Consider the following 26,757-nt stretch of genomic DNA (forward strand, 5'->3'; position numbering starts at 1 on the left):
TGCCACCTAGCACATGAAATAGCAACTAACCATGAGTAGTTTCTTCTGTAATACAAAGGTGAATAGTATGTGCGCGCATGCATGTGGGTGTGCATGCGTGTGCGCACAGGTAGGTATCAGATCAAATCTCTGCTTCTAGGCTGCGCATACTTACATTAATTTAGCACCCAGAAGCTACATCATGAATAAGGTCCTAAAAGAGATGTCACAACACCTAGACACACCTGCAAACTATACAGTACTATGGATGCAGATACATGTAAGAAAGCTGTTCAAACTCATAAAAAGCTACCCTCCAAGGAAGGTCAACTTTCTGAAATATGTTTGAGAAAGAGCTTTATATTAATAAAAATAGTATCAAATAGTAAGTTAAAGTATTAACTGTATTACTTAAATGTCCACTTAAAAGCTACTGCACAATGACCTCTTCCCCTCCTCTGGTTGGCAAACACTACGTTTTCCTTACTTACATTTAAGAGTGGAGCCAAAATTAACAGCTTTGAATACAGAGCTTTATGTCAACACCATGCTCTGCTCTGCTTTTTTCCATTCTCTGAGTTATCAGCAATATCCAATTACTGCCAGGAACTTTATTCCTTTCACTTTAAAAATGTTAGAACTCACCCGGGACAGACAAAACATGACTAGTCTACAAAAATAGTAGACAGCTAAAGTCCACAAGTTTTGCTTAATCAGATCATTTACATAATTTTAATTAAAAATAATAATCAATGAAATCAAGTGCCACATTAACATTCCACTTCAGAATCTATAACCCAAATACTGTAAAGAGTAAAGAGCCAATGAAAACCAGGTACTGTTCCAGCATACCAATAAATAGGCAGAGGGTTAGTTTTACTATCTAAGTAAAATATTTTTAAAAATCAAATAGCATAAATGGTGAAAAGAAAGTAAGATAATCAAATATTTTTTTGTTTAATAAGCTAAAGTGACACCGTAACTGAAAAATCCAAACTACATTGCTGAAATATATTCAGATGCAAATACAATTCCATTATCCCCTTTGCAGGCACTGGACATCTTTATGTGACCTCTAAATCCATGTCTCTAGTGTTGGCACAATATCAAGTTATATAAAGTCAAACAGGGTTGTCAAAGTGAGACTATTTTTTAAATAAAAAAAAATCACTACGCAAACACAAACTAATCTTCACATTGTGAGTTAAAACTAGATGCCCCTTCAACTTTAGACTTATTAAAAGCTTTAATACTAAAACTAAAAACTATTTAATCACTACATATAAGGACTGAAAACAAGGCATCACATTTTGAAGCAAAAACTGCTATTAATAGAGCCCTGCTGTAGAGAAGCACAGCTTTCCTTCTAACCAAATATTACCATGGTTTTAACATATTCTAAACATACCTACCAGAAACAATATTACTGCTAATTATCTTGCCTCCCAAGGTAGCTAATGACTTGGGTACTACAGTAATGATGCTACCACTGGTAGTTTTCACATAGGTTGCGGCTCCAGGGGTTGTGGCTACACGGCCTAAGGATGGGCTCACGGTCGGCCGGGTATAGGTTGCCTGAGTACCTACAGGAAGAAAGTAGTGAAAAGAAAAATCTGTCAATACTTATAAAAAGAATGATAATCGTATACTTCATTATAGTTCAATGTCAGCTATATCACGTTAATTTGAAAATGCAATTGCAAGACATCAAGACATTCATTTACAATTTTACAGCAGTTTTCAACATGAATAGCAAGAAGCAATACCAAGTCAATTTAAATTAACTTTACATATAAAACTTTGTGATGTATCGTGTCAAATTACCAGTCCAAGGAAAGGCAGAGCCCTCCCCTTCTTCTACTAGTTTTATGTCAAAGCTTAAATGTAACCATCTTCCTGCCAAAGCATTGTAAGGGTTTCCGTTATAGATAGTAAGGTCCCTGTATCTGTCTGATGCTGTCCCATAGCCAAACCCAATGTCACCATGCAGCAAATAAGGCAATATTATTTACATAAAATTTTTACGACATTTCTGTTTTTTTATTCTGTGCTACTTTCTAAAGAGATTTCCATCTTTTAAAGGATCAGGCCATCATTTTTCTACAGATATAGTTGAAACTGCCAAGAATTGCAAGGAACAGTTGTTAGCCTAAAATATCTCTATCTGCACATTTCTTCAACTTTAACTGACCCGTTAGAAGATTTATCTTTACGTCTCTCTCAAAGGATTGTCTACCCCTCCCCACTACTTCTACGGCTTTCTCTTTCCCAAGGAGAGATTAAACACTAAGCAGATGTATCTGTTGCAGTTTCTTAAAAAGCTAGGAACTCAGAAAGACTATTCCTAAAGGAAAATTACCCCCAGGGAAAATGAAGAGGAAAACCAGAAAAGACTAAGATGACATTTGCTTACACTGAAATGAGACTCAGAGACCACATGACAGACATTTCCAAAATACCCAGTTTAGGAAGTTTAAAAACTTATAACCACTACTACCTTGAGATTGAGAAGACCACTAAGAATTAGACTAAACACAGCATACATCTGAACGGGGGTGGGGGTGGGGGGAAGCTAGTGCAAAGTCAACACGGTATAAGGGTATATAAAGTATGAATACTTTGAATGATTTTAACACTTGCTGCACTGTAAACACAGAACCATGAGTCAGTACTGCTATGGGTCTAGCTTTTATATAGGTTCTGGGGATTTGAACACAGTTCCTTACACTAATGTTAAGGTCTTAACCAGTGCTTTTACCCACTGAGTTATCTTCTTAGCTCCTGACTTGATATCATTTAATACTTACAAAGTTCACAAAGGGTGGTAATTTAAAACATTCTACATTGTTACCACCTCAAGCACAGGCTGATTGTGCTCTTTTCTCTAAAACAGTAACATGCTTCCATCAGCCTAGGCAACTTATTACACTATAATCCAGCATGAACTCTTAACCCCATGAGTAACAACCTTGTGAGTTGGGCCATGTTTTCAGTTACTCAACAAACCCTGAATGAGCACCTATATGTGGTGAATAATGGATTTGTTCCCTTGATCCCATAAGACTTATTGTCTAATATGAATAAAACAATCCAACAAGCAACAGGGTAGGTAGAAACCGGAGTAACTACAATAAGGAAAAAGGACAAGACTGAAAAATATTTATCAAAAGAGAACTAACCTCAGGATCGGGACAGGAAGAGAGGGAGTCAAGAAAGATCTTTTGAAAGCTGCTTAGTAGAGAGCTTGCCTCGCATGCACCAGGCCCTTGGTTTGATCCCCAGAAACTTATAAACCTGTGTGGTGGCGCACACCTGTAGTCCCAGCATTCAGGAGGTGGGGGCAGAAGGATCAAGAACGAGTTCAAGGTCAACCTCAGCTACATAGAGAATTCTAGGCAACAGACTCTGTCTCTAAACAAAATAAAAAAGGACTTCTTTGTAGAATTGTCTCAGTTCCTAGATGTGCGATGTAGCACACACTGCTGGGATGGGAAGTTATTTGATGACATGAATGCATGGACTGATGCTTGTGAAACTTACCAGTAGGAGTAGTTACCAGTTTAGTTGTCATAATTGCACCATTACTGCTAACCACCATAATTGGGGAATTGCTACTGGTGGGTAGAGTTGCAGTCACTGGTTTGGGTAAGATTTTACTTGGTTGAACCTGCTGTGTGATGATTTTAACACCTTTGGGAAAAAAAAGATAAATCTCAGTACAAATAATGTTTTAAAACTGCCACTTAGCCCAACAGGGCAACAGTCACACACACTTACTGAGTCCTACCCTAGAGATAGATGCCTTTGTAACACTGATGAAACTTTACGCTTCCATTGTTCAAATTCCTCTTTCCTTAATTCTCCCAATTCAAGAATGTAGCTATATTACATTAAAAGATTTCTTAAAGAAAGCTAAACCTAAAAAAATTAAAATTAAAATTAAAAAAAAAAGCTAAACCTGGACTTTTCTACATGGTAGTGTACATATGAGCTTTCAAACTAGTTAGCAAAAGCAAGTAATCTGTTCCAAACAAGTATTTGAGAAAAAAGGACTGGCATAAGATGTCAAAAGCAGTCCACACAGCCCTTCCAGATTCTCAGCAACCAAGATTTTTCATGACTCTTTGAACTGACATAAAAAGCTGATAAAAACTTAATAGGCTAAGAACAATTTTTGTTTGGTTTTTTTAAAGTGCTGTCTCAATTTTCATTGTTTCGTATGAGATAGTGTCTGGCCTGGAACTCACTGAGTAGCCAGGCTGGCCTGGAAGTACAGAGTCTACTGCCTCTATCTCCTGAGTGCTGGGATTACAGATGTGTGCCACCATGCTCAGCCTAAAACAAACGAACGAACAAAAGCTTCCTTGCTTTGTTTGTTGTTGGAACTGTTGAACCCAGGGGTTCATACATGCTAGGCCAGTGCTCTACCTGAAGACCTTAAGTGGCTTTCTATAAAAAGTATTTTAATACTTCACTTTATCAAATATAGACTGCCAAAAACGGCTTCATCAGTACCGCACCTACATAAAACATGAATGTGAAAAGAACACAAAGCAATGTACAATAAATATAAAAATGTTAAGAAAGTTACGTTACAACTTTTCTACCTTGTTTGTTTGTTTCTCAAGACAGGGTTTCTCTGTGTAGCCTTGGCTGTCCTGGAACTCACTCTGTAGACCAGGCTGGCCTCGAACTCACAGAGTGCTGGGATCATAGGCATGAGCCACCAGACCCAGCATACATTTTAATTTTTTTACATTTTATTTACGATGCTATGATGTTTATATCAGTTTTCCAAGCACAAAGTTTTCATTAAAATGTATGAGATATTATGCTCACTACACTTTTAAATCAGTGGTAACTAAAGAAGAAAAATGTAATGCCATTTCTCCACTCTCATCTTTAAAGAAAATACATAAAACAAAACATTTTCATAGAGAAAATTAAGAATGGCATGGTATGATGGTGTATCAGGACTGGCAGTTTGGCAGAATTTAGAATCACCATGGAAACAAACGTCTGGACATGTCTGGAGGAGTTTTCTAGATTGGGCTAAGGAGGAAAGAACTACAGCATCCCTGGGCTCTGACCCTGAACCGCTCCCTCACTGAAGACTCAGTGTGACCGACAACCTCAGGCTCCAGCCACCATTCCTTCCCTCCCATCAGGATCTAACCTCAAGACAAAGTAAACCTTTCCTTTCCCCACAGCTTCTGTCACAGCGCCAAGCAAGTAACTGATACCGGTGATGATTTAAGCTGAGACATTAAGGCAGGACATAGACCTATGTAATTAGTAGCTTTAAGTAATCCTAAACTTCCTTTAGCTAAGAAAGGGCATAATTATTTAAACAACTTTCCTGACTATTTTTTAATCTACAAAATAAAAATTAAATTAGTATATACCTCATAAGGCTATTGTGAGGATCAAGTAAATTTGTAAGGTCTCAAATCATGTCAAGAATTCAATAAGTATTGTAGAAATAGTTCTGAATATAATAAACCATAAACAATGAGGTTATATAAGGAAAAATTACTTCTAGCACTTTTTTTACTAATGAGCCATAATTCCACATAATTCCCATGCTAGAAAGAAGCTCCAAGAAATAAACATCACAGAAAAAAATTCCCAGACCTAACAGATAATCTACTCAGTTCTATGCAAATCAACCAATAATAATCTGGATCAAATAAATACCATTGTGAAAAACATTATTTCTCAAAACTGACCATGAAAAAGAGAGCAAATTAAGTAAACAAATTTCCAAAGAAGTTCTGTGGAACTTAACCCTCTCAGCAGGTGGCAGGCCCAGAAAGCTGCCATCCAAAAGACAGTCATTTCAATGCACCTAAAACATTCTGGAAAGCCATGCCAGATGTGAGGGCATGAGGAACTTTTCAATCCCTCAGTGGAACTCATGAAAGTTTTAAAACAGCCACCACTGAAAGGCCCTAGGGCCCAGAGGATGGCTCCACAGGTAAAGGCACTCACATCAAGTCTGACCACCCGAGTTCCACCCCAAAGACCCACATGGTGGAAAACGAGAGCTCATCCTTTTAAGGTGTATTCTGACTTCCACATGCACACCATGGCTCACATGCATGCTCAAAACATATGCTATCACACAACACATGTGCACATATACACAAGTATACATAAAATACAAATAAAATGCAATAAAAGGAGCCGGGCATGGTGGTGCACACCTTTAACCCCAGCACTTGGGAGGCAGAGGCAGGTGGATCTCTATGAGTTTGAGGCCAGTCTGGTTCGTCTACAGAGTAAGTCCAGGACAACCAAGGCTATCATAACACAGAAAAACCCTGTCAAACCCCCTCCTTGAGAGGAAAAACCAAAACAAAACAATAAGAGAGAATCCTCTGGAAAGGGGTCATTTGGCAAATAGCAAACAAAGAAACACCTACCCAACCAAACCTATAAAAGCTCAAATCAAGCTCTGTGATGTTTGAGCCTGGACTTTTTCTCTTTCCCTCCTTCAGCTCAGTAAGTTGGTGATACCACTCCAGACTGCTACAGTCACAGAGTGCAAGGTCCCTTCTGCACAGCTCCTGGCCAGAGGACATCCCTTTCAGGAGAAAACAGAACTTCAGCTTATCCTCTTCAGATACTTAATGCCAACAGAAATACCACAGAGAATATTTCTAATCCATAGTAGAATCCAACTAGAAACCAATACCAAAAGGACTACCAAAAAAAAAAATAGTTTGAAATAAAAATAGCATAATTCTAAATAAATTGTCAAAGAGAAAGTCCCAGAGAAGAAAAATTGTAAGAAAATTGACAACATATCAACGTAACAAGATGCTGACAAAATAGTGCTGAGGAGGATCCATCAAAGCATGGTTAAATAGATTTGGAACTAAATGTTAAATGCATAGGGGGAAAAAGAGTTTTTAATCAACAATCCACATTCCAGTCGCAAGAAGCTAGAAAAGCAAAATAGAGCCAAAGAAAACAGGGGGAAAAATGAAACCAAGAGACAACAAGAAATGATCAATGAAGCAAAACTCTATTAAAATTTTTTTCCTCATAATCCCTAGAAAGCCTAACAAAGAAAAAGATCCTTAGACTTTGTAGCCACTGACAGGATAGTAAGGAACTGCTAGTGATAAATAACCATTTGACAACTTAGAAATGAATAGGCTGCCAAAGTTTGATAAAACAGCTAACCCAAACAGTTTTCCAACCATTAAAGAAAGTAAGCTGACAATTTAAATACTACCAAAATAGAAATCTCCAGGCCCAGTGATTCACTGGAGAAGTCAACTAAATATTTAAGGAATTAACACCAATGTTCCCTAATCTCTTCTAGAAAACAGAACACTTCAAACTCATTCTGAGGCCACTAGTCCCTTGATAACCGACTAGACAAAGACACTACAAAATAAGATGACTATCTACCAACTCAGCAGATGATCAGTGGAACTGAGTTCCAACTGAGGTCCACATAAACGCCAGGCAGGTGTGGTGTCCTGCCTGTAATCCCAGTGTTCTGGAGGTGAGAGGAGGACATGAGGGATCCTAAAGCTGGGTAACTGATCAAGCAAACTGGCAGGCACTGAGTTCCAGTGTGACTCCCCGTCTCAGCTTAGAAGGTGAAGAGTGACCACAGACATCTGCATCAACATCTGGCCTCCATGTGTACTTGTACACATGTGCACAGAAACCTTCACATACATCTATGAGTATCACATGTGAACATACATATAAAATTCACCCTCTCATGGACAGAGATAAAAACTGAAACCACTGATGTATAAAAAGAATCATGTGCCATGATCAAATAGGGCTTATTTCATATACGTGATTGGTTCAGTACAACATTAACCCACGTGACTCAGCACATCAGCAGCTAACCACGAGAAAAGGTATTTGGTCACATCACTTGATCACGGAAGAACATCTGGCAGAACCTAACACACAGGCATAATGAAAGCTCCAGCAAAGTACAAGTGTCACATCCTCAACTCAAAAGGCACTCACGCGGAGCTGGAGAGATGGCTCAGAGGTTAAGAGCACTGTCTGCCCTTCCACAGGTCCTGAGTTCAATTCCCAGCAACCACATGGTGGCTTCACAACCATCTATAATACGATCTGGTGCCCTCTTCTGGCGTGCAGGTGTACATGCAGACAGAGCACTGTATACATAATAATAAGTAAATCTTTAAAAAGCAACATTCACACAAATCACATAACAGGCCTCACACGCAATGCTGAAAGGCCCAATACCTTCTACTAAAGACTGGGATAAGACAAGAATGTCTGTTCCACTCACTCCTTCTTTTTATACATCCTATCCAGTGAAATAAGACAGGAAAGAAAGGAAAGGCAATTGGGGAAGAGTACTGATTGGAAAGGAAGAAAGGGCCTGTCCTTATTTATAGGTGACTCAAGGGAATACATCCTGCAGACATTGGAGTCCCAAAAAATCTATGCAGATATTTCCAGAAATAATAAACTTCAGCAAGGTAGAAGAATACAAAGTTCAGCAACATGTTTACACACCAACAACAAACATGTAAAATGAAAAACTAAAATCACAACACCATTCAGAGTCACTCTAAAGAAGATCCAGTAGGGCATTTCCTACTGGAAACCATAAAACACCAAAGAAAGAAGTAAAAGGATCTAAATAAACGGGAAGTCACACTATGCGCGTGGCCTGCAGCACCAGGAGAACTGTGGACTAAGGACTCCCAGCAGACCCCACGCACACTTCCCAGTTACCTGACTCCTGTTTGATCTGGATGGTAGGTTTGATCCCGGGTGGCAATGGTGACTGCTGAGGCGGCTGCGGCTGCTGCTGCTGCTGTGGCTGCTGCTGTTGCTGCTGCTGTGGCTGCTGCTGTGGCTGTGGCTGCGGCTGTGGCTGCGGCTGCTGAGACACTGAGGAAGGCTGGGCCACTGGCTGCTGTGTCTGCTGTTGCACTGGATGTAACTGCTGTTTAGGAGACTGCTGATGCTGTTTAGGAAACTGTGCAAGAATCTGGGTAGGGGTACTCACTAAACTTTTGGGGGAAGGCAGTCTTGTCGATGTCATTTTGATGGCTGATGTAGATACACCTATAGAAAAGTAAAGAAGATTTAGGAAAAAGGAGGGTGAGCGGGTCAAAGTAGGATTTGAGCCATCAGCAAACTAATGTCTTGGAAACACAAAAGATCAAATGAATAGTCAAATGTTGTTTAAAAAAAAAAAAACCTACAAAGTAGACTAGGTACAGTGCCCGCTCTTGGTTATATAGTCTTGCCTCATTACTGGTTGCTAGTCTAATTTCTTTCTTCCTTCTTAACAAAACCATGTTTTTTTCCCTTGAGAGTCCACACTTTGGGGCAGTGACATACCCTTCTGTGGAGGCTGGTCCCTAAGCCAACTTTAGAGGGCAATTCTCAATTGATGTAAACGGCCATGGTAGACCACTACTTTTTCCAGGAATAAGGTAAAGCTAATTACAGACAACATCATATGAGAGGAATCTCTTCCTGGAGCTGAAGAACATCTAATGTAAGCTTTTCTCTTTTCTAGAAAGGATACACAAAAAGGAATTTTCTCTTCTTCCTTTGGATACTTTCATAACTGGCTATGATACCTACAATGCACTCATCTAACTAACAATGAAGTTACCCAAAGAGGGAAAAAATTCCTTGATGGTTGAATGATTTCCTAACTTAACTAAAGCATTCTGTCTTATAGATTTCTGAAATAATAAACTTTCAGTTAAAAATCAGTCAATCAATGATTATTTATGTGAAGTCATTCATTCAAGCACACATCACATTTTATGAATAAATTTAGGCACTAATCCAATCAGACTCTAGAACAATTAATTCATTACACATTTGGATGCCCAAAAGAATACAGGGAAAACTACTAAATGAAACATATTAGTCTATCTTTGGAAAAATTATGGATGAAGCTACATTGGTAATTTTGACTAAAGATATGCTATGGTTTGGGTATATAGCAGAGCCCAAGTGTTGAAATTCAATCCCCAATGTAAAGTCTTAAAAAGCTAGAAACTTCATCTGACTTAATAATTATAGTTTAGAAGTAGAGCTTTAAGGAGATCATTAAAACTAAGCAGGATAATGAGAGAGGAATCCCATGATTAAATATCAGTGGCGTTTTAGAGGAAAAGAACTCAGAGAAGGCACACATGTGCGATCCTGCTCTCTTGCCCTGTGACTGCTATGCTCTGTCTTGAAGCTCTGAAAGCAAGAAAGTCATCACTAGATGCAAGTTTTTGACCTTAGATTTTCAAACCAGAAGCTAAAATAAATCATTTTCCATTATAAAGTTACCCAGTCTAAAATACTTCATTATACCAAATAAAAATATGGGTTAATTACAATATAAAAGTTAAAAACTGTAACATGACCTTAGAGAAAGAATGAAGCCCAAAATCCCTATTTATGTAAAGAAGTATAAATTGGGCAAAAAGAGATGGTTCAACAAAACATTTATTTGCCACATAAAGGTGGGAAAAAAGGACCAACTGCATGAAGTTGTCTTCTGACTACCACATACTTGGTAGCACAGGCACACTTAGATGCACACACAATGATACAAATAAAGTGTAAGTGAAGAAAGATAACACATAAAAGTTACTGGTCATGTTTTATATGTTTAAGAAGATACTGAAAGGGGTGAGGAGGGGAATCAAGAATAAGACAACATACTAGTTAAACAGTTTCAATTAAAAAATTGAAACTGGCACAATGGGTCAGCAGATAAAAAGGACTGCGACCATGCCTGAGGACCTGAGCTCAATCCCTAGGACCCACATGGTACGAGAGAACCAAGCAATCCTTTGACTTCTACATGTGTGCCACGAATGTGCATGTTCACACAAACATACACAAAAAACCACAGTTACACACAATATAAATAATCTTCTTGGGCTGGAGAGATGGCTCAGAGGTTAAGAGCACTGGCTGTTCTTCCAAAGGTCCTGAGTTCAATTCCCATAAGCACATGGTGTGGCTCAGAGCCATCTATAATGAGATCTGGTGCCCTCTTCTGGTGTGTAGGCATATATGCAGGCATAAAACTGTATAAATAATAAATAAATAAAAATTTAAAATTATAATATAAAAAATTGAAAATAATTTTCTTAAAAAGAAATCATTCCCTTATTTTATTTTGCATTATTTTATAAACAGAACAACAAGGGCTTAATATTAGCCCAGCATACTGAAGGTTCAAGAAGGTAAAGTATGCACATAGACAACTCCCAGAAGCTCCCTATTCCACTGAAAACTCTTGCTCCTGAGGCACAGTATCATGGATACTGATCTAGTATACTAAAGCCAGGAGATAACCTAGATAATGGCGAGTAAGAAATTGTCCAACAGTAACAGAATTAAACAATAATGAAATAACTAAGAGAGTTATACACCCATAAGAAAATGCTGTCATATGGATGGAGTGGGGATGTTTTTACTACAGAAACAGAACAGCACTACAGTGCTGGTAAACAGGAAGGCACTGTGATATGGCTGTGGGCAATCGGTGGACTTTTTAAGTTTCTTTACTGTTCCCTAAAACTCTAGAATCCACTGGTTGCAGGTTTTAAAAACCTAAAAAACAAAAAACTGCTTAAGCTAAATGTGAGCCATCACCAAACTGATAGGACAGGGAAATCTGACAAGGAGTAAGAGTGGAAAACAGAGATTTCTTCAGAACTGGACTAAAGAAAATGAAAGCAGCAAGGTAACTAGAAGCGGCATTGTACATAAGCTGAAACAGTGTAGAACTAAGGTCAGCAGAGACTGTCACACTATCATGAAAGGAATTCATGAAGCCCGCTGAAAGTATGAGGAAAAGGATAAAATGAAAAGAAAAAATTTTCTTACCAAATACATTTGAGATAGTAGCAATAGAATAAAAATGCAATCCACCTTGCCTTTAATCCCAGCACTCAGGAGGCAGAGGCAGGCGGATCTCGATGGCCTGGTCTACAGAGTGAGTCCAGGACAGCCAGGGTACACAGAGAAACCCTGTCTCGAAAAGCAAACAAACAAAAAAAGCATCAACCTAAGTAATTAGCAATGGCCTATTCTTTGGTTAATGGAAGGCAAAAGGGCAGACACTAGAGACAGAATCAAAAGCTACTTACAGCTTCCAATCTTGAGCAAAGACTAGAAGAACCAAATAAGAAGCAATTATCTAAAAACAAACTGTTGTTATATACACAGAGAACGTGCCAACGCACACCTCTCTCTATGATACCAGCACCGGATTTAACACCAAATTACAAATTCTCCTTTCCAAACATTGAAGTGCACAACAGCATGTACAATGTGCTGCTAACTTTATCTACGGCAAAAGCTAAATTTGCTTACATGTTTACAAATGGAAGAACTTAGAAAGTAATGGGGTTCAAAGGACAGAAGGACAGGGCAAGGCATAGGAGTTACAGAGAGAAGACAATTGGTAACACTTCACATTTTCAAGCTAAGAGAAGGTGAGCAGACAAGTCAGCACTGACCCAACAGCAGAGCTCCTCAACCCTAAGATAAGAACATATACCCTCCTTCCCTCCCTTCTTCCCTCCCTCCATATATCTCTCCTCTTTTCTCCACTACCCTTTTCTCTCTTTCCCCTCCCTCCCCCTCCTCTTCCCGCCTTTCTTGTTTTTCCTCCACACATGGAAAGAATTAAATGGTGGCTCACCACTCACCTTGTGCTACTGTTGACATGACCACGGATGGTGTGGAAGATACCACAGCTGTTACTGCAACTGTACTAGAAACAGGTGATGGCGTAGAACTGCTGTTGCCACTGCTGCTACTGGTGACCAGAGAGGCCTGTGATGCAGTTATAACAACAGGTGGCTTCTGAGTTGTGGACGCAATGACTGATGTTGGTACAAGTTTAGTGACTGCTGCATAGTTATGGGATTTGGAGAGAATGTTGGGTACGAAGGTTGAACTTGGTGATGTGGTCACTATAATAACCTAAAGAAAGAAAAATAAGTCATTTTGATGCACCTACTATATACTGTCAGTGTATTTAAACCCATACAATTCAAAACTAAGCTTTGCAATATGAAAAACAATTCAACAGTGAGGAATATACAATAAGCTAGAAGTATATGAACACATTCCTATACCAGCAATCATCAAAACTATATAATTACACCAATTTTCAGCAAGTATTTTAAGGCAGTGTCAGTGTTGTGCATGACGTGGCTCTGCAAGCATCCCAGCACACCATATACCATGCAGGGGATAAGTCCACACCGCCACATGAGAAAGTAAACTGGAGACTTGTTCACGTGGAAATACTTATTGAGCATCTACTATGTGCCACACATGGTTCTAGATGCTGGGGATAGAAGAATGAACAAAACTTACTTGTTTACATTCTAGTGCAGAGAGAACAATAAAAATATATGACATGTAGAAATAAATGGGAACCAGGGTAAAGAAAAAAAGAGGATGGTGAGATATTAAACTTTTTAAATAAAGTTCTCAGTGAAGATCTCTCTAGGGTAACATTTGAAAGAAACCAGTGAGGTCGGGGTACAAACCATGGGCTGTTACACCTTAAGGACACTCATGGCATGGGCAGAAGGAAACAAAGGCCCCAAGGCAAAGTAAGCTTGGGATACTCAAGAAGCTTTGAAGATCAAAGGGACAGGTTGACATTTATAAGGCACACAACTATGGAGAAGTAGTGGAGGGTTAGAGAACTTAAAGCCACGACAGTTCCTGTCCTTTCATATGATGTGATGTAAATGGCACAACCTCTCTGCGATCTTCCTCAATAAAACGCATAATCCTAATCTGATAAGGAAAAAAATCCATAAAGTCTAGGAGTGGGCTTACTAAAACACCTGCCTGTCAAAGTTATCAAAAAGCAGAAAAATCTGAGAAACTTTCCCAGGGAAATGTGTGTAAGGAGACTGGACAGGTAAACAGATTATGACATCCTAGGGAGGAATCCTAGAACAAAAGAGGACAGTAAGTCAAACCCAAGGAAAGCCAAAGAAACTATGGACTTAGCTTAATATTACTGCTTTACTATTATTATTAATTAAAACAATGAATCATTAACAAGGAAAGAGATGTAACGTATGAAACCTTTATAAATTTTCTATAAATCTGAAACTTCTAAAAGTTAAATCTACCTTTTAAGGTATCTGCTAGGCTGAAGCTACAGTAGGGCAGTGACAGTAGATGAAGTTCTTACAGGCCAGTAGAAATGGTAGTGATGGAAATGTTCATGGGAGTTGTTAGTTACACCTTATTGGTGAACTAGGAGGATGTGCTCCTAACCTAGTACACAGAACAGCTATAAAGAGAGAGAGGTCGAGGTTTAGGCAATAAGGCTGAGAAACCATAGAGTTACCGGCAGTGCATTTCACAGGAAACAGCACTAAATAAGAGACCCTACACTGTGCTGAGGGGGGAAGGGGGGGGGAGTGCAGAAAACTTACAGCAAGGGAGGTCAAAAGCAGAAGCTAGATCAAATATGAAAGTCAGACTAAAGTATCTGGATCTCATATTAAGAACAATAAGAAGCCACAGGAAGATTTTAAGCACAAACACAAGACGTGGTGTCTATTTTTAAAGATCGTTCTAGTTCTAGGAAGTAAGGCAAGAGTGGAAGCTTTTATAGCAGGCCAGAAAAGAAGTGACAGCAGTTTCTTGGGCTAGAGTGTTAGAAAAGAGAAAAGGGAAGTGATCAGATTTGAATTATTCTGACAAGCAGAGAAACTACAACTTGTTGATGAATGATAACCACAGGTTCCTAGAACAGAACCAAGAAGAGCTCCCCGAGCTGATAGATATGCGGGCTTATTTAATTGTTCCCAAATCCCATGGCATGGATACTATCATTATCCCACTCCACAATGGAGAATACAGAAATTACTTAGGCTTCAATAGTATGCACCACAGTTTGGTCTGCGGGTGAGTAAGCTGTGCTATAGTGACACCCAGTGCTTTCACTAAAACTATTTGTGCCTACCCAGGACAGAACAAATTGTTTTGAAAAAAGAAATCCAAAAAAGTTAAGGAAGAAATTATTTTTCAGTTTTACATTGGCCCTAAAGAAAGTCTGAAGTGGTCAAGTCAAATTTTTCCTGAGTTCATACTCTCTATCTACATCAAGGGAACTGTAACTACACCATTGCTACATATGTTCAGTGTAACAAAGAATTTACTATATTAGTGTTTGTCCATTACTTTAAAGAGTCAGTTGTGTTAATAGTCAAGACATGTATTAACCAGCAGACATTTATAGGGAGCTGGTGGGTATAATCATAAGCAGGCTGGATTAGCCAACAATATGCAATATTATTGAAAACAATAAAAAATTATTATAAAAACTGAGAAGTGGACCACTATGATAACAAGGTTCTAAGTTTCAGAGTCAAATGAGTCTGAATTTAGATCATCTTGACTCTTACCACTTTCAAATGACAGGCCCCTAGATGTATTAAAATCTCGAGGCTCCAGTTTATTTTTTCTATTATAAGGACAATAATTCTGACCTTACAAAAATCATTACAATGATTAGGTGACATATCATGAGAAACATCTACTAGGCACATAGCAGGTGGTCAATATTTGACAGTTACAGATGATACTTACTAGCAGCTTACTGTTTCTATTTAATGTTAGATAAACATGAGTAAAGCATTATAGCTATCTAGAAACATGTTAAACATACTGTGTTTGTTTCATTAGGAAAGAAACATTCTTTCCTTCCCTTCCCAACTCTTGATATCCCTGAGTATACAAAGAACTCATAGCTACCACACCCAGACTACTTAGAGTACTAAAGGCAACTGGGTTTCACTTTGCCAATCCTGAACCAATAGTCACAGCTTCCAAGAGGCACAGTGCTGATGACTGCTGTACAGGAGAGGCTTCACCAGGCTTGGCAGGAAAGTAAGCTATAGTCAATTAGCAATGCTGTGCATGGAAAGGAAAGACAAGTGTGCACAATTCAAATATCTGAAATTTCAGAATAAGAGTATGGAGGTAGGGTTCTAACATTAAGAAAAGAATAAATCTAGAGTCCTTAGGAGCACATTTTAGATTACAGATACAAATGATAAGACATAACTTGAGATTTCAGTACATAAATGATTTCTGATCTGTAAAGGTGCTTCCCAAACTAGAGATCCACCCTGGAGAGATCACTTATACTTTAAAGTTGCTTATTACAAGAGGGAAGATAAAAAGGTTTTGAAGCCAAGTGAATCACACAGTGTTTATTCAGGCCATAATTCAAATCACTGACCTTCTAGTATTCACAAAAACTCCTTAAGAGTGCTGGGACTTGCACCCTAAGGACAAAATGAAAAATATCAATCAAGCACATGAAAGCATAAAGCTGTATTGTGTTGTTCTGTTTTTATCAGTGTTGTACCAATGTTGTTTTAAATGAAGCATATTAACATATGTGGAAATGTATCTACACTAAAAATGTATAGCCTATTTAAATGTGAATACCATTTACAAAATCAGCAACAATTACACCTAATGTAAAGCCATTGCCTACAATTCGTAATTGCTAAATTGACTTGAATCCAAATTGTGAGTAATCCAAGGTAAATACAATTATGACAATGGCCTTGGATAAGAATATTTTTAAATCCAACTCCTCAGCAAACAGAAAACAAAACAAAACATGGAAAGTGTATTTATTAATCCTAACCATAACTAGATGTCCAAAAATCTTTTAAAAATAAATGGCAGAAAAGAAATGAAGAGGGCGCAGATTTACAACTGAAACACAGTAGATGTTCAGTAATCATTTATGGAATAAATAAGTCTATTTTTCTTAAATGTTTGTGGGGTTTTTTGTTTTGTTTTGTTTTAAACACAAGTAAGACTAAATTTCTGGATCTGAAATTTTACTGTATGGCCTATATGTTACTTTGGAAGTAAATGTGCCCCTTAAAAGCATGAGTCTGACAACCTCAAATATTCATTTTCATCTCAAAGCCCTGAAGATAAAGCAAGAGTCAGTAAGGAAAAAGGAAAAGAAGCCAGAGCATTCAGATTTCACTTACGGGAACTCATCTGCTACAAATGTTTTTTTATAAGTCACCAAAGAAGATTAGAAAGCTAATGACGTTAGGTGGCACTTACTAAACACGCATTGTATGGACTATATAATTATTTTCAATGAGTAATCTCATCTAATTCTCCTGGTTATTCATAAGTACTATTATCACTTTTGTCTTAGAAGGAAACGGGTAGATTTGCAGACAATGAGCAGATGGCTAGTGACACAGCTCTGTGGGAAAGTGCTTGCTTAACATGACCAGATAGTACTGGAGCCAGATCTACTCATGTGTGTATTGATTTGTTCATTAACTAATTCATTCATTCAACAAATATTAATTAGCATCTATCTAGTACATGCCAAGGCATTGGTCTAAGTACTAAGGAATATAGTGATGAATAAAACAGATCAAAGCTACCCTCAGCAGTCTATAGGAGAAATAGGAAAAAAACTTATGATTTATAACATCAACTACTTATAAACATAATGAATAAAAATGAAACACAAAAGAATATGGATGAGATCTAGGTGCTCTTTTAGTTGTAGCTTTCCTAAGCTATTTCTTGAATACTAAAATCATTAAGTAGATGAAAGAGAAAGAAGAAAAAAAAATAGCCATAAGATCCAGTAATGAAGGCAGTTAAAAGAATTACAGTGAAGACTTAACAACCTGAAGCAAAGTTATGTAATGGTCAGTTGGTGTGAAGGCCAGCTCAAAAGCATAACTAAGAGCTAAGGCTGACACTACGCAGTGGTAGAGCACTTTTCCAGTCAATACAAGGCCCTGGGTTCATTCCCCAGCATTACTCACATACCAGAAACAAAAAAACCTTCTACACATGCACAAAACAAGAGTAACTGCAACACCATGTAAAAAGTGACATTCAGAAATGCTTACTTGAAATCAAGTAAAAGTGTAAAGACTATGTTTAATAAGCCCTGAAGCCATCTAAACACTTGATTTTGGGCTGGAGAGATGGCTCAGAGGTTAAGAGCACAGTCTGCTCTTCCAAAGGTCCCAAATTCAATTCCCAGCATGGTGGCTCGCGACCATCTCTAATGAGATCCAGTGCCTTCTTGTGGTGGGCAAGCACACATGCGGGCAGAATGCTGTATAAATAATAAAACATTTGATTTAAACATTTGATGGATGTGCTTTAGGGAACTGGTAGATTCATGTATTTGAAACAACTCATTATTAAAGGTAAATTAGTAAAATGCTGACTTCCAAAAATACTCTATAAAGCAATAAGAGCTGGCATTTTCTAGGGTGCAAGCTCTGTGTCACATCTTAAATACTCAATCCTACTTAACCCTTGTCCCTGAGATGAGGAAAGACTAGAAACACTTATTATCTCAGGTCTCACAGTACCCTTCTGAGATTTATTCTAAAATACTGGCAGCCAGGTTTATAATACTCAAAGCAGGAAGCTGAAGATTCTTGCCTGATGAATCTAACCCCACTCAGGAAAACCCTAAGGATGAGTGGCACAGTAATAGAGCAGTGAGTGTGCCAGCTTCATATGTAAGCTGACTGCCAGATACTTAAGGAAATTCTGAAAAGAAAAACTAACAGGTAAGATAAAGACTATGAAAAAAAGAAAGCCAAGCCAAAAGACTTATGATATAATCAAATTTTTTAAAAAATACAATCATCCTATCAAAAAGCAGAACACTAAAAAGGAAAAAGAAGGCAGTGTTATTTTTCAAAAGAAAAGTAAGGAACATCTACAGGAGAAGGAATAATTATTAGAAATTTAAAATATGATGGTGGCCAAGAACGTTAATGCATGCCTATGATCCTCAGCACTCAGGCTCCAAGGTCAGCTAAGGCTACAAAGTAAACCCAGGGCAAGATTGAACTAAATAGTGAGATCCTTTCTCCAAGAAAAATAAAGTATGATATCAAAAATAAACAATTCCATGCAAGTAATATAGATACTGATCAAGGTACAGAAAATGACGATACACATTTACCTGGGTTAGGATCTCTTCTAACAGCTTTACATATCCTATTTATTACACCCAAAGATCTTACACAAACACTAGGATTTTTCCCTCTATTTCACAGGAAAGACCTGGGTATAGAGTTTAGTTTCCTCACAGTAAAAAAAGCTAGTGACAAGCCAGATTTAAAATCAAGAAAGTCTAGTTCCAAAATCCATACCTCAAGCTACAATGTTACAGTGGGGGTGAGGGTGAGGTAGAAAACACTTGGAAAACAGAAATGAAAAAGTAGAAGAAAATTAAAGGATCAATTTAGAAAGTTCCAAATTCTCAGTAAGTGATCCACAACGGAAATGCAGACCATCAAAGAGGTAACCTGAGACGAGAGCTGACGACCTGAGTGTACAGGATAAAAACCTCTAAGAACAGAATCTAAGGGTCATGATTGTTGGTTCAGTCCTCTCAAGTTTCCAGAGACAAAACCAGAAGCTAGAAACAACGGCACTGGGTGTCTCAAAAGTAATATTGGAAGCTCGAAGTAAAAAATGTCTTCAAAACTCACAGGAAAAAAATGTCCTTTGTCCACACAGGGTCTCAAAAAACTTCTCAGCCACCCATACACTGGGAAGCTATTAAAAGACATGCTCTAGCAAAGTAAACTAAGAAAAAGGGAAGAGCAGAAAGATGCTAAAAAGGAAACCACAGAGATGCAGGTGTAAAAAAAGGCTCAGGCCATCAGAATCCAGACGAGTGTGAAGACTGAGGGTTACAAGAACATGAAATTAACAGAATACTAATGACTTGAGGTCAGAAATGAATGCATGACAGCATACACATTTTAAAAAGGAGGATAACAGCTATTCATTTACCCATACCCCTTCTTTCTCCTAAGAAACACTTAGCTCTACTTACTGGCAGAACAAAAACTGACTTCCTAAACGTAAGACAAGCCACATAAATGAAGACTTTAAAACTTTTCTAATTTGTTTCAAAATGGCACTACAATTACAAAATACACTGTAAGTGTAGAAACAGATCTACTAGCTGTCATCTTGAGCAAATCAGTTGGCACGTGAGCCTCATCCCTACAAAGTGAGTAATAATATCTATCTCAGTGTTTTATGTGCAGAATTAAACAAGAGATGTGAGTGCTCCCAGCATAAGCACGCGGCAGGTGACCGCCAGATCTACATCACACCATGGGCAGAGGCAGGAGGACTGACTCCCTCCAGCACCTACCTTCTGTGTTGTTGTGTTGGTCGTCTGTGTGGATGGTTTGGTGAAAGTTATTTTCACGGGTGACATGTGGGGTGGTAGGGAGTTGGCGATGCTCTGCATGATGTTGCTCATCTTGGGACTGCCACTCACGGGCACAGTGATCGTCTTTGAGACTGGAACAACGGCCTTGGGAACTTCCTTCAGGACAACAGGAGAGGAGCTAGAAGAGTTTGTTCGCCTGCGTTTTCTGGGTTTTTCATCTTCATCTGAACAGCTAACACCTGAAAGACGATGACAGTATTCCTACTTACACAAACTAACATTGCCCCTTATACTTTTTTTAATGTCTGTGTCATCCTTGGCCTCTCCCTTTCTTTTATGCCCAATTTGCCACTAAGTCCTGACAATTTTCCCTCAGAAAAGTTGTCTCTCTTAATACCCACCCTCTTTTCCTTAAACTACTACTCCACTTGGGGCTCCTTGTTTCTTGCCTGTATTTTATCAATAAAGCTGTCAGACACTCCTGCATCTTTCGGCGTCTATTCTACACTCCTCTAGGCTAAAGCAAGACAGGAAATTTCATGACTGAGATGCACAGTCTGAAATTCCCTAAGTCTGTATTTCCCTATCCTCCCAAAATCCTTACCAGACCAAAACTCAAGGACCACTATCTTTCAAGGCACACAATACCATCACCCTAACCCTGTGCCCATCTAAAATCTTGACCAACTAAATTTCTCACTACTATCCAAATATACTTCAGCACCCTCTTATCTCTGAGTCTGTATATCGTGTTTTTCATTGAAGACCACCACCAGCTTTGAAGACCTCTTCGTCATCCTGCCATCATCACCCTGCAAGCCGCCTTCTCAGTGATGCAAGGCTAATCCACCTCTCCTTTGAGCATAAGTACATGAAGCACTTTGTACAACTGTCTAGACATCTCCCTTATTAATAAGCTTTTAGACAAGAATGACTAAGTCTAACTGTTTTGTCTCCCTGGTATGTTGACTTACACAAAGTTGGTGAATGAATAATAAAACTAACATTGTCTTTGAGAACAAAGTGATATAATTCTTGTTACTTGAAAATACATGTTTGTGAAATAGTTAATGTTTGAGATTTGTAAAATTAGTTTTAAAAATTATTTTTAGAAATAGGTCCAGAGGCAGGTATGGTAGCACATGCCTGTAATCCCAGCACTCAGGGACACAGAGACAGGCAGATCTCTGTGAGTTCGAGGCCAGCCTAGTCTAGAAATCAAGTCTAAGACAACCAAGGGTACACAGAGAAACCCAGTCTTGAAAAACAACAACAACAAAAAGGTCCTGAGAGTCATTTCTAACCTTGGTTTAACCTTGGTTAAATCTACAAAACCCTGAGATGAACTTAACAGTCCATGACTCTCAGCATTTTTGTAGCCTAAAATCTCAATGCTTTTGTAGATTTCACAAAATTCATATGATACACAGCAATGTACATGGGAAATTTCTACAGAGTATGTATAAAATATTACACAGTGTGACTCATGGAGTTGGTAATAAAATATAAGTCTTTACAGCTTCCATTTGTAGACTCTATGCCCCACTGGCAACGGCCTAGAAACATATCTTTAAAAAGGCAAATACCACCTCAAAAATCTACGAGAAAATAATTTATTACTATATTGAGACCAATTAAAATAAAATACTAATGATAAAAAAGCAAAGCAAACAAAAGTAAAATATGAAACAATTTTTAAATAAAAATCAAGAAGCATTAATATAAGAAAAACTGGACATCAAACTGTTTTGTAGAAGCAAGTTTGGTAGTAACTGCAGTAGTCCCAGCACACAGAGGCTGGAGCAGGAAGGATCACAAGCCTGAAACCAGCCTCAACTACACAGGGAGATTCTGTCTAAAAAAAGAAAAGAAAAAGAAAAAAGACCTTGTATAGAGAGCAGAGAAGAGTCAGTTTAAAACTGCAAATAAAAATATTTTTAAGATTATATCAAGTAGCAATATAAAAGGTAGCCCCTAGAATTAGTCACTAAATATAAGAGCTGGATGATATATAAAGTAATTCAAGAAAGCACTGCAAAGCGTGGAATTCTGGGAAAACATCAAATAGTCACCTAAGCACATGCCTTCAGCTCCTATTCATCTGTGTTCCGCAGGAATCAAAAGATCTGAATGCCTAAAGGAAAGCACTGTTCAAAGGCAGATTTCCCACACAAAGAAAAAAAAAAAAAGACGGCATTTCTCAAATCCCAGAGCTGATGAAAAAGCAAATACCTAGTCATATATACAGATAAGAAGTCTTTAGAACCTTCAAAAACTGACACCGAAACAAGTTGTGGCCCGATGATTTACAGCAGAAAAGCAGATCTAGTCAGAGCTTAGACTGCAGCATTTAGTCAGGAGGGCCCTGGTAACACCGAAACATCACTTACTTTTGACATACACAGTACTTCCACTTGGCAAGACTACTACACTGGAGGCAGGACTGGCAGGCCGTGGAGACTTAACCGTCGCTATGCTGCCACTTGGAACAGGGGTAGAGGTTGGGGTTGACGTGGTACTTGTGTAGGAATAGCAAACCACTACTGAAGGAATGATAAAAAAAAGTTTGCTGTTAACTTTCACCACAACTGTCCAGACATACAGAGAAATACTTTTATATCATTTCCATGTGATCAGAAGCTAGATGCGAGTACAAGGTAGCGGACTCAAAGAGTTAAGGGCTATTTTGAAAATCATCATTTACTGGGTCTTTCCCAAGTATTTACTAGCTTATCAACAGGTAACAGTAAATGGAAGTATAAAGCAAACTTTATTGAGGGAAAAAAGGAAACCATTTCTCATAATGGCAAAAACTGGACAACAGGCACAAACTTGAAGTACTTTTTAAAACCAACATCAGCACCAACAGTGGGGTGAGTGTAACTTCTCCCTAATCACAGCAATTTCCAAAGTGCTTATAGGAGGAGAACCAAGCTACCATCTCTTTAAATAAACTAACTCATCTGTCATTTGCCAGCCAAGTAGTACAACAATAACTAAGATAAGGACATGAAATTTCAACCTCCTTACCATTTAGTGTAAGGACACAACTTAGAACACCAAGAAGATCCTGGAGTTATCTGTACTGAGTACCAGGTATTGTGCTAAGTCTTTGCCATCATCACTAACTCTCACACCACACCCCCTTTAATGATGAGGAACACAGTTTACAGATGCTAAGATGCTGAAGGTCACAAAGCTAGGAAATAACAAACTTAGATCCAAACACTGGTTTTACTATTAGCAACCCAACTTTCCTCCCATTCTACCAGCCAGCAAGAGGAAAAGGTAAAAGTGCAAAGAGAAGAAACTTAACTGCCAACCGCAAGGAACACAGGGGTCCAGTAGAAGCTAAGTCTGCACAGATAACTGCCTCCCTGAAAATACAGCTTCCTTTTACTTAAGGCCAAGCCCAGACAAGAGTGTAAGTGTCTCACTCTACTCAAAGCCTACTACTAGACAAGACAAAACAACTTCTCAAATTAATCTAGCAAATGCATTGTTTTTAGAGCTGCTTTTGTTCCAAGCACACTTTTAAATTTAGTAACATCCTTGCTAAGAGAATTCAAGGATTTTTAAAGTATGACAATTACTAGATTAAATAACAGAAAGAAAGTGCTCACTGAATGAAACCCTAGAGGCTACATGTACCCCGATTCAAAAAGACAGGTTTACACTTCTGGAGCTACCAGTTCAACATCTTTTACCCAACAGGTGCTTCTGTTATCTTGTTAATTCTCTATTGCCATTCTTTAAGTCCTTCCACTCACCTCAGAAGATATGGGAGCTCAGGCCTGCAATCTCAGCAGCAGGAGGGCTGAGATGAAAGGACTACCTCAACTTGGAGTCCAGCCTGGGCTACAGTAGGTTTTATGGCCAAAACAAAACAAACAAAATAAGACAAAAGATACACTAATGTCACAAACTCAATCTGAGAAAGCTTTTTGCAATTCTGTGACTAACACAGTTTTCCCTTTGAAGTAAAGAATTTTATTTTAGTGGAGACTGAAAGCCTGACAGTTTCTAGTTTGAGACTCAAAGCCAACAATCTCATAATTGTTATACACATCCTACAAACAGATGAAGAACCCTGACAGGGATCATCTCTAACACAGTGTCCTACTCACCTTCTTTGCTTGCTGTCTCTGCAGGCACGGGAAGGGATGCATTGTGCTGGACAGCTGCGTTGGCCACAGCATTTGCTGTTACAGTGAAGGCAGTTTGGGGAACCAGTCGGGGCATCAGTGGTACCAATCTACGTCCTTCGATGGACCATTCTGAAGAACTATTAGGTCCAGACATACTAAACAAAAGAGAAAACACTGCTACAAGGGTTCGCATTTGCTGGAAATGAGTCGAATAAACACATTTTTTTTAAATGATAAGAAATATCCTGAATTCTGAAGAGGCTTCATTTTAAGCAAGCAAGATCAAACTTAGGAACAATTAAATTCAAGGAATGCCACACATTGATGTTCCTACACACTTTACTCTATAATCTGAATCCTATAATGAACATAACTGCAACTACAAAATTATTTTCTATGCTTTGAAAATAAAAATTGGTATTGATTTTAGGTAATTGGTTTCACGAATGAAAACTAGCAATTCTACTAACTTTTAAAACTTAATTTTGTAATTATGCCAATAAAGTAACAGCACTGAGAGTGTTAAGAATCAGACTTTTCTTTATAGTTAAAGATGGAATTTAATGAATCTTTGCAAAATTTCCTAACTGCCCGCATGGCCAGAGATTCTAAAGGCTTTCAAACACAGAAAACTGAGGCAGTAAACGAGAGGAGTTAGTAAGATGGAAAACAGCTGCATACAAGGGCAGATGTCACTGATAGTATTCACTGTATTTTTATATTACCCTTCCTGTTTAAAAAAAAAAAAAAGCACATCTGAGGATGGTAAAAGAAATCTATCATTACTTTACTTTATTTGTATGGTGTACCCTGCACTCCAAAAGGCACTTGTAGCAACTGGACCCTCTCTCTCTCTAAGACATTATTAAATAGTCTGCCTTATATTTATTAAGTAAGTTTTGTTCCAGAAATCAGATTAGAGGTTAAAATACCAGAAGACACCTGCCATATCTCTTAACTTAGGCTCATGAAATATCCTAATGTTTAGTGTCAAGGTTTAAAATTAATCTAAAAACTGATTTTCTTCACTAAATCAGAAATATTTCAAGTTTAGTGAGACCACAGGTTCTACAGCCTAGTTTAGACTCTATGTCCAGTGATTCTTCAGATTCAGGCAGAGTACCCCAAATCCTTTGTCAGTGGGCAGGGGGGTAATTCCATGATGATGGTGGTGGTGGTGGTGGTGGTGACAGTGATGGTGTGGTTAAAATCAACTCAGGGCACATTATATTTCAGGCACTGCTCGGCATATCTTGTGTAAACTAACCCAGTTCTCTCAGCAATCCTAAGAAGTCATAGTATTAGCATCTCCGTTTTCTAGGAGAGAAACTGAATCACAGAGAACGTTAATTAACTTGCCTAGGGCCACACAATAAATGGCTCCTTCAACAAGAATATACCACACTTCTGTAATTATTTGTCATACCATAAACATAAAGAATAAAAGTTTCCTAGTGGGTTTTATGGGCAAGTTTGCTTTATACCAATTGAGCATTACTGTCTAATTACTGCCAACTATTGCTAAGGGAAATAAATTACAACTTAAAAGGGATTTAAAACAGCCTGATGGCACAGGCCTTTAGCCTTTAGTCCTAGCAGCCCCTCGGCAAAAGATAATCTCTCAGTAAGCTCAGGGTCAGCCTGGTTCACACCGTTAGTTCCAGGCCAGCCAAGGCTATATAGTGAGACCCTGTGTCAAAACATCAAAATAAAATATTGCCAAAAAAAAAAAAAAAAAAAAAAAGAAAGAAAGAAAAGAAAAGAAAGAAAGGAAAGAAGGAAAGGAAAAGAAGAAGGACTCAAGTTGAAGAACTCAGTTGGGTTACTATGAAAAATATATAAATTCTTTTGTAATTTAAAGCAATCCTATGTAAGGGAAGAAAAGGTAGACTTCTTGAGGTCCCAGTCGCCTCCCAAATATGTGACATAAGTTCCATGTTAACACTAGTTCAGAAACAAAGAACAGTACAAACAATAAGAAGACAAAAAACCAAAAACCAAAAACCACTATTACTGTTACATGAAAACTTTCCGAAGGCTGGCGTTTCCTTGGCATACTCCTATTTCATTGGACTGTCACTAATAAATTTGTTTGGTCTGAGTTTACCATACATAGTGACTTCTACACTTACCTGGCATATTGTTTAAATGGTGGCAGACATAGAAGATTAATATTATGAAACACATGGACATGTGCTACTGAAAAGATGAAGCTTGCAGTGCAAAAAGACACAACTGCAATTTTTAGGAAGAATTATACCTTCCAAATGTCCACTCATGCAAGCATGCTCAAATATTAAGTGAATGAGAAATGAATTATCATGTTAGAATTAGGTCAAAAGTTCCTCTTTGCTTAGTGATAAGGTTGTAAATATG

The 26,757-nt window shown here is 38.2% G+C and overlaps 1 protein-coding gene across 11 annotated transcripts in view; it reads right to left on the reverse strand.

Moving 5' to 3' along the window:
* EMSY (EMSY transcriptional repressor, BRCA2 interacting) overlaps positions 1–26,757 on the reverse strand; it is a 76,183-nt gene that overhangs the window by 33,632 nt on the left and 15,794 nt on the right. For 6 of the 11 annotated variants that reach the window (XM_084773968.1, XM_084773975.1, XM_084773967.1 and 3 more), the window contains 7 exons: positions 24,361–24,536; positions 22,624–22,776; positions 20,213–20,472; positions 12,681–12,957; positions 8,728–9,063; positions 3,520–3,669; positions 1,392–1,562 (listed from right to left, as the gene is read on the reverse strand). In XM_084773968.1, the coding sequence (XP_084630094.1) occupies positions 1,392–1,562; positions 3,520–3,669; positions 8,728–9,063; positions 12,681–12,957; positions 20,213–20,472; positions 22,624–22,776; positions 24,361–24,536 (1,523 nt within the window). The remainder of the gene's footprint in view (positions 1–1,391; positions 1,563–3,519; positions 3,670–8,727; positions 9,064–12,680; positions 12,958–20,212; positions 20,473–22,623; positions 22,777–24,360; positions 24,537–26,757) is intronic. The other 5 variants (XM_084773973.1, XM_084773974.1, XM_084773969.1 and 2 more) reach the window with 2 other exon arrangements.

The sequence above is a fragment of the Acomys minous genome (genome assembly GCF_964271855.1).
Source record: "Acomys minous genome assembly, chromosome: 2".
Lineage (NCBI taxonomy): Eukaryota > Metazoa > Chordata > Mammalia > Rodentia > Muridae > Acomys > Acomys minous.